The 12,257-nt window shown below is 39.7% G+C and overlaps 1 protein-coding gene across 1 annotated transcript; it reads left to right on the forward strand.

Annotated features, from left to right (window-relative positions):
* Positions 1-9,795: 9,795 nt before the first annotated feature.
* On the forward strand, positions 9,796-10,908 carry LOC120519316 (protein Wnt-9a-like; the record flags this gene model as incomplete). The annotated part of the gene is made up of 1 exon (XM_039742436.1): positions 9,796-10,908. A coding segment is annotated over one exon (477 nt), but the record flags the coding sequence as incomplete, so codon positions are not given.
* Positions 10,909-12,257: the final 1,349 nt, after the last annotated feature.

Raw genomic sequence — 12,257 nt, forward strand, 5'->3', positions numbered from 1 at the left:
GGTTAGTTTGATATATTTTAAGCCCTTACAAACTCTCCCACACTGTTAACATATTAGAGCCCTCTAGACATGAAATAACACCCTTTAGTCAAAAGTTTAAATTGTGCTCCATGACAAGACAGAGATGACAGTTCTTTCTCACAGTTAAAAGAATGCAAATATATCCTCCTGTTCAAAGAATGCGTGTCAGGAGCAGAGATTGTCAGAGAGAGAGCGCGAGAGAAAAGCAAACAATCAAAAAATCAATACATGCTTTAAGCATGCCAAGCACCGTGATAAAGCGGCATTTTTTAGAGGAGCCTCCGTATCCCCTAGGCAAACATACTCTGTGCAAACAGCCCCTCTGCTCACACCCCCTCTGTCAGGCAGAGAGAGTAAGAGAGACAGATAAAAGCAAACAATCAAGCACCGCGCGGGAAGCACATTGTATATCATTGAGGAGTTTTATTTAATATGTAATACATGCTCTGATTGGGTAGCTTTTCAGCCATCTGCCAAAATCGTCCCTTGTATGATAATCAACTGGGCAAACCAACTGAGGAAGCATGTAACATAAATTAAAAGACCCATTGTCCGCAGAAATCCACGAACCAGCTTAAAAATCCGTGATATATACTGTATTTAGATGTGCTTACATTTAAAATCCCATGGAGTGAAGCCAAAGTCGGGCAATATAGCGAGGGATCACTGTATATATATATATCTCCTTTGGGGTGCAAGCAGCTGTTGCTGGGGATGCCAGAATCCATCGAGGAAGAAAAATTAAAAACATTTGTACAAAATCTTAATTTGTCTATCAATTCCTAAATAATTAAATGGGCAGGCTATTTCGTATCAGTGCAATACGCTGCTTGTTAAAACGGATGACTCCTGCTCTTACGTGCACTTAATGCTGCGTGGTATTATGAACTATCATATCTGTTCAAGTTCTATTTAAATTTAAAATATAAGTAATTTTTATTTGGTCGACAGAAATATGTTTAGTAGGAATGCAAGTTAAATTTAGTCATCATTGCATAAATTTTTCTTCACCATAGAAATTTAAAGACTAAATTCAACTTCCATTCCTACCAAAGATATTTCTGGCGACTAAATAGAACCTACTTATATCCAAATTCGAGCTATTGAGCTGTCGCCTGCCTGCATGGATAAGTCACCCTCGCTTCGCTCTTACTTTTTTACCGTTCATTTAATCATGGCTAGTCGTGGAAAAATTATAACATGGAAGGAGGATTACACTGAGTGTGGCTTTATCAAAACAATTATTGATGGTGAGTAAAGTATCCATTATTCATAAAGCTTCAATTGGTGATCTGTTTTTCTGCATTAACCTCATATTTTTTCATACTTCTTCTCAAACCAAGGGGGTGCGAGGGTAAAATGAATTGGGAAGTGCTGATATATATACAGGGTGGGCCATTTATATGGATACACCTTAATAAAATGGGAATGGTTGGTGATATTAACTTCCTGTTTGTGGCACATTAGTATATGTGAGAGGGAAAACTTTTCAAGATGGGTGGTGACCATGGTGGCCATTTTGAAGTCGGCCATTTTGGATCCAACTTTTGTTTTTTCAATAGGAAGAGGGTCATGTGACACATCAAACTTATTGGGAATTTCACAAGTAAAACAATTGTGTGCTTGGTTTTAACGTAACTTTATTCTTTCATGAGTTATTTACAAGTTTCTGACCACTTATAAAATGTGTTCAATGTGCTGCCCATTGTGTTGGATTGTCAATGCAACCCTCTTCTCCCACTCTTCACACACTGATAGCAACACCACAGGAGAAATGCTAGCACAGGCTTCCAGTATCCATAGTTTCAGGTGCTGCACATCTCGTATCTCCACAGCATAGACAATTGCCTTCCGATGACCCCAAAGATAAAAGTCTAAGGGGGTCAGATCGGGAGACCTTGGGGGCCATTCAACTGGCCCACGATGACCAATCCACTTTCCACGAAACTGTTCATCTAGGAATGCTCGGACCTGACACCCATAATGTGGTGGTGCACCATCTTGCTGGAAAAACTCAGGGAACGTGCCAGCTTCAGTGCATAAAGAGGGAAACACATTATCATGTAGCAATTTTGCATATCCAGTGGCCTTGAGGTTTCCATTGATGAAGAATGGCCCCACTATCTTTGTACCCCATATACCACACCATCCCATCAATTTTTTTGTTCCAACAGTCTTGGAGGGATCTATCCAATGTGAGTTAGTGTCAGACCAATAGCGGTGGTTTTGTTTGTTAACTTCACCATTCACATAAAAGTTTGCCTCATCACTGAACAAAATCTTCTGCGTAAACTGAGGGTCCTGTTCCAGTTTTTGTTTTTCCCATTCTGCAAATTCAGTGCGCCGATCTGGGTCATCCTCGTTGAGATGCTGCAGTAGCTGGAGTTTGTAAGGGTTCCATTTGTGAGTAGCTAATATCCGCCGAAGGGATGTTCGACTAATGCCACTCTCCAGTGACATGCGGTGAGTGCTACGCTGTGGGCTCTTGCTGAATGAAGCTAGGACAGCCACTGATGTTTCTTCATTAGTGACAGTTTTCATGCCTCCACATTTTCGCAAATCCAACACTGAACCTTAGCAGTTTGCTAACTGTAGCATGGGAGATGGGTGGTCTCGTAGGGTGTCTTGCATTGAAATTGGGAATGACTTTATATATACAAGCTTTGACTTTATATAGTTAAATGTAGTCATCATTGCATAACTTTTTCTTTACCATAGAAATTTAAAGACTAAATTCAACTTCCATTCCTAACAAAGATATTTCTGTCGACTAAATAGAACCTACTTATATCCAAATTCGAGCTATTGAGCTGTCGCCTGCCTGCCTGAATAAGTCACCCTCACTTCGCTCTTACTTTTTTACAGTTCATTTAATCATGGGTAGTGGCGGAAAAATTATAAAATGGAAGGAGGATTACACTGAGTATGGCTTTACCAAAACAATTATTGATGGCGAATCGATTATTCATAAAGCTTCAATTGGTGATCTGCTTTTCTGTGTTAATCTCATATTTTTTCATACTTCTTCTCAAACCAAGGAAGTGCGAGGGTAAAATGAATCGGGAAGCGCTGATCAATGTAATCGGTGTATCAGGAAATCATGCATTGACAGAAGTTCCTCTTTGTTTGTAATGCAAAGTGTGATTAAATGCGTGATTTTTTAACGCGTTATGGAGCACAGGCATCGAAGCTTCTCAGCTGTGCTTGTGCTAAGAAAAGGAAACATTTTAAAAATAACGTAACACGATTGTCAATGTAAACTTTTGTGAGTAGTGCCTGGAGGATTCAGTGTGGAGAAACTGTAGAGACAGCGTGTGTATTAACTTGTGGATTTTTCTGTAAGTATTTGGTGGCAGCGTCACAAAGTCGCTTCCCTAACACTGCGTTAGCTGCGGAGCTCAGCTCAGAGCGAAATGAGGTGGAGATGATGACGTGACTCCCCCACACGCCTTAACTGTCAATCCCCCACAAACACAGTCTCTCGGAATTTGCATGAGCACAGCCCTTCACTTGCAATTTTAACTTAGTTACAAAGTGATCAAAACTCTCTTTATATCCTGCATCCTCTCATTAAACTTGTATCCCGCATTACCCGTAGGCATGACAAACGCCAGCGGCAGCCTATCTATGAACTTAATTTAAACTTTAGGTTTACACCGTGCTTTGTTTCTGAAGTAGCAGCACTCATGAATATGGGTGTATATGTCACTCGCTCGCTTCTTATTGTTTCGCTGCATTCTCAATTATATAATGCATGTTTTCTTCAGCGCTTTTTGGAGCTGTTCCTGGTTTTCTACGTACTGGTTGACAGTCAGTTCACGTGATTATGTGGGCGGCGTGATGATGTCACACGAAACTCCGCCCCCCACGGCTTTCGAGCTAACGTCCATTACAGTATATGGCGAAAAATAGGTTCCAGTTATGACCATTACGTGTAGAATTTCGAAATGAAACCTGCCCAACTTTTGTAAGTAAGCTGTAAGGAATGAGCCTGCCAAATTTCAGCCTTCCACCCACACGGGAAGTTGGAGAATTAGTGATGAGTGAGTGAGTGACGGCTTTGCCTTTTATTAGTATAGAAGAAAAACTGAAATTTCACATGGTCCTAAGTATTCAGACCCTTTGCTCAGTATTTAGTAGAAGCACCCTTTTAAGCTAATACAGCCATGAGTCTTCTTGGGAAAGATGCAACAAGTTTTTCACACCTGGATTTGGGGATTCTTTGCCATTCCTCCTTGCAGATCCTCTCCAGTTCTGTCAGGTTGGATGGTAAACGCTGGTGGACAGCCATTTTTAGGTATCTCCAGAGATGCTCAATTGCGTTTAAGTCAGGGCTCTGGCTGGGCCATTCAAGAACAGTCACAGAGTTGTTGTGAAGCCACTCCTTCATTATTTTAACTGTGTGCTTAGGGTCATTGTCTTGTTGGAAGGTAAACCTTCGGCCCAGTCTGAGGTCCTTAGCACTCTGGAGAAGGTTTTTGTCCAGGATATCCCTGTACTTGGCCGCATTCATCTTTCCCTCGATTGCAACCAGTCGTCCTGTCCCTGCAACTGAAAAACACCCCCACAGCATGATGCTGCCACCGCCATGCTTCACTGTGGGGACTGTATTGGACAAGTGATGAGCAGTGCCTGGTTGTCTTCACACATACCTCTTAGAATTAAGGCCAAAAAGTTCTATCTTGGTCTCATCAGACCAGAGAATCTTATTTCTCACCATCTCAGAGTCCTTCAGGTGTCTTTTAGCAAACTCCATGCGGGCCGTCGTGTCTTGCACTGAGGATAGGCTTCCGACAGGCCACTCTGCCATAAAGCCCTGACTGGTGGAGGGCTGCAGTGATGGTTGACTTTCTACAACTTTCTCCCATCTCCTGACTGCATCTCTGGAGCCTAGCCAAAGTGATCTTTGGGTTCTTCTTTACCTCTCTCACCAAGACTCTTCTCCCCCAGTAGCTCAGCTAGGCCGGACGGCCAGCTCTAGGAAGGGTTCTGGTCGTCCCAAACGTCTTCCATTTAAGGATTGTGGAGGCCACTGTGCTCTTGGGAACCTTAAGTGCAGCAGAAATTTTTTTGTAACCTTGGCCAAATATTTGCCTTGCCACAATTCTGTCTTTGAGCTCTTCATGCAGTTCCTTTGACCTCATGATTCTCATTTGCTCTGACATGCATTGTGAACTGTAAGGTAATATAGACAGGTGTGTGGCTTTCCTAATCAAGTCCAATCAGTTTAATCAAACACACCTGGACTCAAATGAAGGTGATCTCAAGGATGATCAGAAGAAATGAAAAGCACCTGAGTTAAATATATGAGTGTCACAGCAAAGGGTCTGTATACTTAGGACCATGTGATATTTCAGTTTTTCTTTTTTAATAAATCTGCAAGAATTTCAAAAATTCTTTTTTTGTCTGTCAGTATGGGGTGCTGTGTGTACATTAATGAGGAAAAAAATGTATTTAAATGATTTTAGCAAATAGCTGCAATATAACAAAGAGTGAAAAATTAAAGGGGGTCTGAATGCTTTCTGTACCCACTGTAGGTTTATATTTAAAGTCATTAACATTTGACTAGAACAGGTCCAGCTTGGAGTGTCCACCAATAGAACATGATGACAGAAGTCTGTGTCCTTGTTTGAAGTCACCAGCATTTGGAATGATTCATCATTAAAATGTTGGTATAGAATTAATCATCTCTCTGGCAGTGGCAGTCTGCATTTTAATGTCTGTATCACACATTTAGTTTTAATCATAACATGCATACTATTTTACCATTGATCTATACTAATAAAAGGCAAAGCCCTCACTGACTCACTCACTCACTCACTCATCACTAATTCTCCAACTTCCCGTGTGGGTGGAAGGGTGAAATTTGGCAGGCGTATTCCTTACAGCTTACTTACAAAAGTTAAGCAGGTTTAATTTCAAAATTCTACATGTACCGGTCATAACGGTCGACAACGTCCGCCATGTTAAACTTTCTTATTTATGGCCCCATCTTCACGAAATTTGGTAGGCGGCTTCCTGCGCTAACCAAAATCGATGCGTACTTATTTGATGGTATGGCGCCACTGTCGGCCGCCATATTGAACTTTCCAACATCACTAATTTTCCAACTTCCCGTGTAGGTAGAAGGCTGAAATTTGGCAGGTTCATTCCTTACAGCTTACTTACAAAAGTTAAGCAGGTTTCATTTCGAAATTCTACGCGTAACGGTCATAACCGTCAACAACATCCGCCATGTTGAACTTCCTTATTCATGGCCCCATCTTCATGAAATTTGGTAGGTGGCTTCCCTGCGCTAACCGAAACCAATGTACGTACTTATTTCAGTGGTATGACGCCACTGTCAGCCGCCATATTGAACTTTCCAACATCACTAATTCTCCAACTTCCCGTGTAGGTAGAAGGCTGAAATTTGGTACTTATTTCAGTGGCACGATGCCACTGTCGGCCGCCATATTGAACTTTTCAACGGTCTTTGTTACTTATGGGCCCATCTTCAAGAAATTTGGTACGCAGGTTCCCAACGCTAACTGAATCCTACTTACGTACATATATACGCCCATAGCCTGCAGCTCGGTCACTGTGTGAGGCGGTGTTGGGTCCCCCATCCCAACGCCTCCCACATTGTTTGCTGCCTGCCTATATAAGGCCGTCCGTCGCTCCAGTCTCTACATTCCCTTCCTTGCTTCACCAAGGATTTCTCCCCTGCTAATAACTATAGCCTTTTATTTAATCCATGGCTTCTCCGCTGTTTTATTGTTCATTTATTACGATTATAGTTATTGTGTAGGTATTTTAGACTTTCTTTACATTGTTCAGGTACCCATTTCCTTTATCATTCCAACTGTACCACATTAACATGTCTATCGATGTGATCACCATCAATCAAAGAACTGTCACTTACCGAGTGGTTTCAATGCCCGGAGATGGCACCTACCTTTTCCATTCTCTTTGTTACATATTGCACGGCCATATCAGGCTCACTCTTGATATCCGGAGGAACATTGTGTCTTATGTATTGAATGACTGGGACAGGTTCAAGGTGTGGACTGATGACGGTACAGGAGATAATTGTACTACAGAGGAGCACTAGAAGAGTGAAATGCTTAAGCCCTTCACCTATGCATCTGCATGTGAGTTGATGGCTGCCGCTGAATTGTTCGGTTGGCGCTTTCAAGTGTACCGAAATGGCCAAATATTTTACACCCTTTGGACAACTGCCAATGCCTCTTAAACATCTTAGATTGACAGGTGACGATTTCAGTAGTGGACACTTTGATGTTTACGAATGTTTAAACTCTCAAAAGCTGGATGTGAAGTTATCGATGAAACCGGTTATATACTTACAACGCTTGACAGATGCCGAATGTCACTTCAACACAAGTCCTGCAAATACTGTCGTAATTGAAATAAACCATGAAACTCACACCGATTATGACAGCAGCAATCCAAGCTGTGAGATTTCAGACAAGATTACTTTTCACATGGCCAACTGTACGTTGCATGCTCAAGAGTAAGCTCAGCGCACAGCTTGGTCATATTACAACCGGATGGCCGAACTCACAATGTGGTATACAAAGAGATCCTTAACAAATAATTATTGGTATATTTTCCCTCAGTTTCCAAAAGGTTTCATTTTCTTTTTAATAAAAATTTTAAGGCAGTACTTCGCCGCTGCGAAGCGCGGGGTATTTTGCTAGTCATTTATATAAATCTCTAGTCCATCTGCTGCTTTTTCCACTTCATCTGATGAAACGCATCCAGCACTAAAATAGCATCTGAAATAAGAGGTTAACGCCAGATCTTAAAAAACTTATCTCAGTACATCCTCTTTTGACTTTACCACATCTACTCAAAATTTGCCCTACCAAAGTTAAACTTAACAGTTTTGGTCTTTGTATCCTCGCTGTTCCAAAACACTGAGAACTGTATTATAGTATGGTCAATTGACCCAAATAGACCAATTACCTCTTCACCCTCAATTCTGTCCTTGTTATTACAAAATATTAAATCTAGACAGGCCTATCCCTGCATTGGTACTTTAACATACTGTGTTAAAAAACTCCTGCTCTTATGCTTCACTATTTGTAGGGTTAGCACAGTTAATATTTGGGTAGTTAAAGTTCCCCTTGACTATAATATTCCCCTGTAAACATTTTGCATATTACTAAAACAATGTCTATTGAAATTACGATCTGCACTGGACAGTCTATATCACACTTCTAAAACAAGGCCTCTTTCCCTAATGCTGTCCGGATGGAACAACTTGTGTTCACTAAGATGGGACTCATTAAACTTCATAAGTGTAGCATTATTTTTGTGTTATAAATTTTGAGTGCATGCATTCTGAAAAAGTTTATTAAAATAGTCAAAAGATAATGAAGCCACCACTGAACAGTTTGCACTAAAGTTATATTGTAAAAATAAAATTATTGTTTTTTATACAAATGCTTACTTGACAGCCAGTACTACTATTTGCCTGCAAATCACTTTAAATTATAGTTTTCAGTGCAGTTCTCTCATATTTATAATTACTGCATTGTTTTCCTTGGTTCCTTGTAATATTTTAAAATTATTTCTGTATAATATAGACTGGGTCTCATTCAAAAATGTTTTCTGGAAAGCTTCTTTATAGCTTCATCTGTCTTTGATGGTGTGCATGGTAGGCTTATTTGCAAAACTACCTATTTAAGTGTCTTTAACATTATCAATCAACAGTACTAAAGGGGAATGGGGGCTCGGCTACATGCACACATTAATTTTATGCTGCAGCTTATTTTTTTCATAACAACACTATACTATAATATACACTTTAGCTACAAAATAATGTGCCATTTCTCTTCATATATGGACTTAAGTCACATATACCAGTAGGAACAATAAGACAGAGTGGGTGTATAAAGTATGTCTTCCCTGTGTTTATTTATCTACTGTCTTCCTGAATTGTGGAAACCTTTTGCAGTGCCATTTTTACATTGTGTTTGTTAAAAAAAATTAGAGCCTCTGTTTAAATCATGTAGCCTGTAAATCATGATGTACTCTGCTTGAACACCTAATAATCCCCAAGAATCATAAAGCATTTGTCACATGGTGTTAAATCCACACAGCGAAAGTATTTACTCTTTCTCTTTCACCCTAGTGCCCCTATGTATGCTGTGAAGAACTCTGCTTTTAAATCTCCTCTTTAGGAGAAATGATGAAAATATTTCATTTTGGACAAAGTGTTTTACATAATGCAATATTCTATATTATAGATCTTACTGTATAGATCATTCAACCATTTCTTAATGTAACTTAAATCATCCTGCATTAAAAATAATCTTCCTGATTCATGGGACATTGATTTTGGATTGCCTCTGTCTGTTATATTGTTTTCTTAATATTTCAGCACTCTTTTCTAGACATGGACTTGGACGTCCAGAACTATGAAGAAAGCCCCACTTGTTCTTTTAAAGATCTTCAACACATAGTTCCAATGAAATATATGAATTCAATTAAGTTAAACAAATTACTTGTGCAAATTAAGATTTTGTCATATAATACAGTTCTGTTATACTATACACTATAATTTGAGGATTGTGGTATTGATATTACTATCCAGTAATTCAGGCTTACTTTTTGCTATCTGTTGCTCAAGCTTATTGACCTTGTCCAAGTTTGGTACCTTCCATGCCTGTAATGCTGCAGTGGTTTATTCCATTCCTGATGACCCTGAACTTTATTAGTAGGTTCAATACCACAACAGTAAGCAACCATCTTTTTTATTTCCTTCAGGTAATCAAGGCTGGAGTGGAAACTACATGTAAATGTCATGGTGTATCAGGCTCCTGCACTGTTCAAACCTGCTGGCGGCAGCTGTCACCATTTCATGAAATTGGCAAACAACTCAAGCAGAGGTATGAGACTTCCCTTAAAGTGGGCAGTATCACCAATGAGGCAGCAGGAGAAGGGGATATCAATCCTGCCAGGATGCAACCCTCTTTGGCACCCAGCGATCAAATTCCAAGGACAACTGACCTCATTCACACTGATGATTCTCCAAGCTTTTGTCGTATTAGCAAATACTCACTGGGCACATCAGGAAGGAAATGTTATAAAGACAAGAATTGTGAGAGCATCTGCTGTGGTCGGGGATATAACACTCAGAGCCGTGTTGTGACAAGACCATGTCAGTGCCAGGTTCGTTGGTGCTGCTATGTGGAATGCAAGCAGTGTACACAACGAGAAGAGGTCTATACCTGCAAAGACTAGTGCTGAGCCACCTATAGTGATCAAATTACTGTTATTGAAAAATAGCTATGAGGGTGGGAAATGATTTCCTTATATTATCAAGCAGTAGGGATTCTAAAAGATTTTTGAAGCGGATAAATCAGTGTAATCAGTTCTAAAAATACCAAGAACCCTAGTGTGTCTCTCTGGTGTGAAGAACTCCCACTATGGTCTAAAATAACCACCCTTAACACATCAAAAATAAGAAAAGACAGATCAAGTGCAGTCATTGGAATACATCCAGACTTTTATTGGACCAGTAATTTTTCACAAATCTTTGATTCAAAATGAGAGTAACCAGATATATTTTAAGTAAAACACTTTAATATAGTGACAGATTTAGAGGAAAAATAATCAATAATTGCAGAGACAAGAGAAATTGTTTAATTTATATCAGTCTGACAAGAGATTTAAAAAGAAATCTCTAAAATGACTTTGTATTGTAACAGGGTATTAATGAGTTTTTGGGCTTTGTTATTTGCCACTTTTTCAAGTTTGACCACTAGGCCACACATGCCATGTTGGTACTGTGAGGCTTTTGTCCTGGATTTTTATTGTTATTATATATTCTTTAACTTTAATGGCACATGACAAGTGCTTTTAAATGATGTCACTCCAATTTACAGTTGCATTATTATTTTACTAATCCTGTGCTATCACTCTCTTCAAAATCCAAACTGACATGGAAGAATGAGTTACACTGTGCAATGCAATAATTTAATGCTGAACAGGAAAGGCGTAAAGCTTAAGTATCAACTTATAAATATTTTATGTGAAGAATGATGTATTGTTCTAAAAAATGTTATTAATCAGAAAACCAGTATGAATGATCTTACTTTCATTTCACTTCACACCTTCTTGACAGAATATTTCAGAGTGCTTCTCATTTACATGATCATAATAAATTAATCTTAACATATATACATAGATAATTTATTTTGAAGATACTGCAGTTATTCTAGACAATTGTTTCCAATCCTGAAAAAAAACAAATCTCTTTGGACTAACATGTTTGCTTTTTTTTTGTAAGTCAAATTGAGTCTAGGTGACTTAAGTCAACTGGCTACTGAACTATTTTTAGTTATTACACAGTATGTTACAGGGATGCCTCATGTCCACAATTACAGTTCATCCGGAAAGTATTCACAGCGCATCACATTTTGTTTTGTTACAGCCTTATTCCAAAATGGATTAAATTCATTTTTTTCCTCAGAATTATACACACAACACCCCATAATGACAACATGAAAAAAGTTTACTTGAGGTTTTTGCAAATGTATTAAAAATAAAAAAACTGAGAAATCACATGTACATAAGTATTCACAGCCTTTGCTCAATACTTTGTCAATGCACTTTTGGCAGCAATTACAGCCTCAAATCTTTTTCAATATGATGCCACAAGCTTGGTACACCTATCCTTGGCCAGTTTCGCCCATTCCTCTTTGCAGCACCTCTCAAGCTCCATTAGGTTGGATGGGAAGTGTCGGGGCACAGACATTTTAAGATCTCGCCAGAGATGTTCAAACAGATTCAAGTCTGGGCTCTGGCTGGGCCACTCTTGGCTGTGTGCTTAGGGTCGTTGTGCTGCTGAAAGATGAACCGTCGCCCCAGTCTGAGGTCAAGAGCGCTCTGGAGCAGGTTTTCATCCAGGATGTCTCTGTACATTGCTGCTGTCATCTTTCCCTTTATCCTGACTAGTCTCCCAGTTCCTGCCGCTGAAAAAATATCCCCACAGCATGATGCTGCCACCACCATGCTTCACTGTAGGGATGGTATTGGCCTAGTGATGAGCATTGCCTGGTTTCCTACAAAGGTGACACCTGGCATTCACACCAAAGAGTTCAATCTTTGTCTCATCAGACCAGAGAATTTTGTTTCTCATGGTCTGAGAGTCCTTTGGGTGCCTTTTGGCAAACTCCAGGCGGGCTGCCATGTGACTTTTACTAAGGAATGGCTTCTGTCTTGCC

Source organism: Polypterus senegalus, unplaced genomic scaffold (genome assembly GCF_016835505.1).
Source record: "Polypterus senegalus isolate Bchr_013 unplaced genomic scaffold, ASM1683550v1 scaffold_9793, whole genome shotgun sequence".
Classification (NCBI taxonomy): Eukaryota; Metazoa; Chordata; class Cladistia; order Polypteriformes; family Polypteridae; genus Polypterus; species Polypterus senegalus.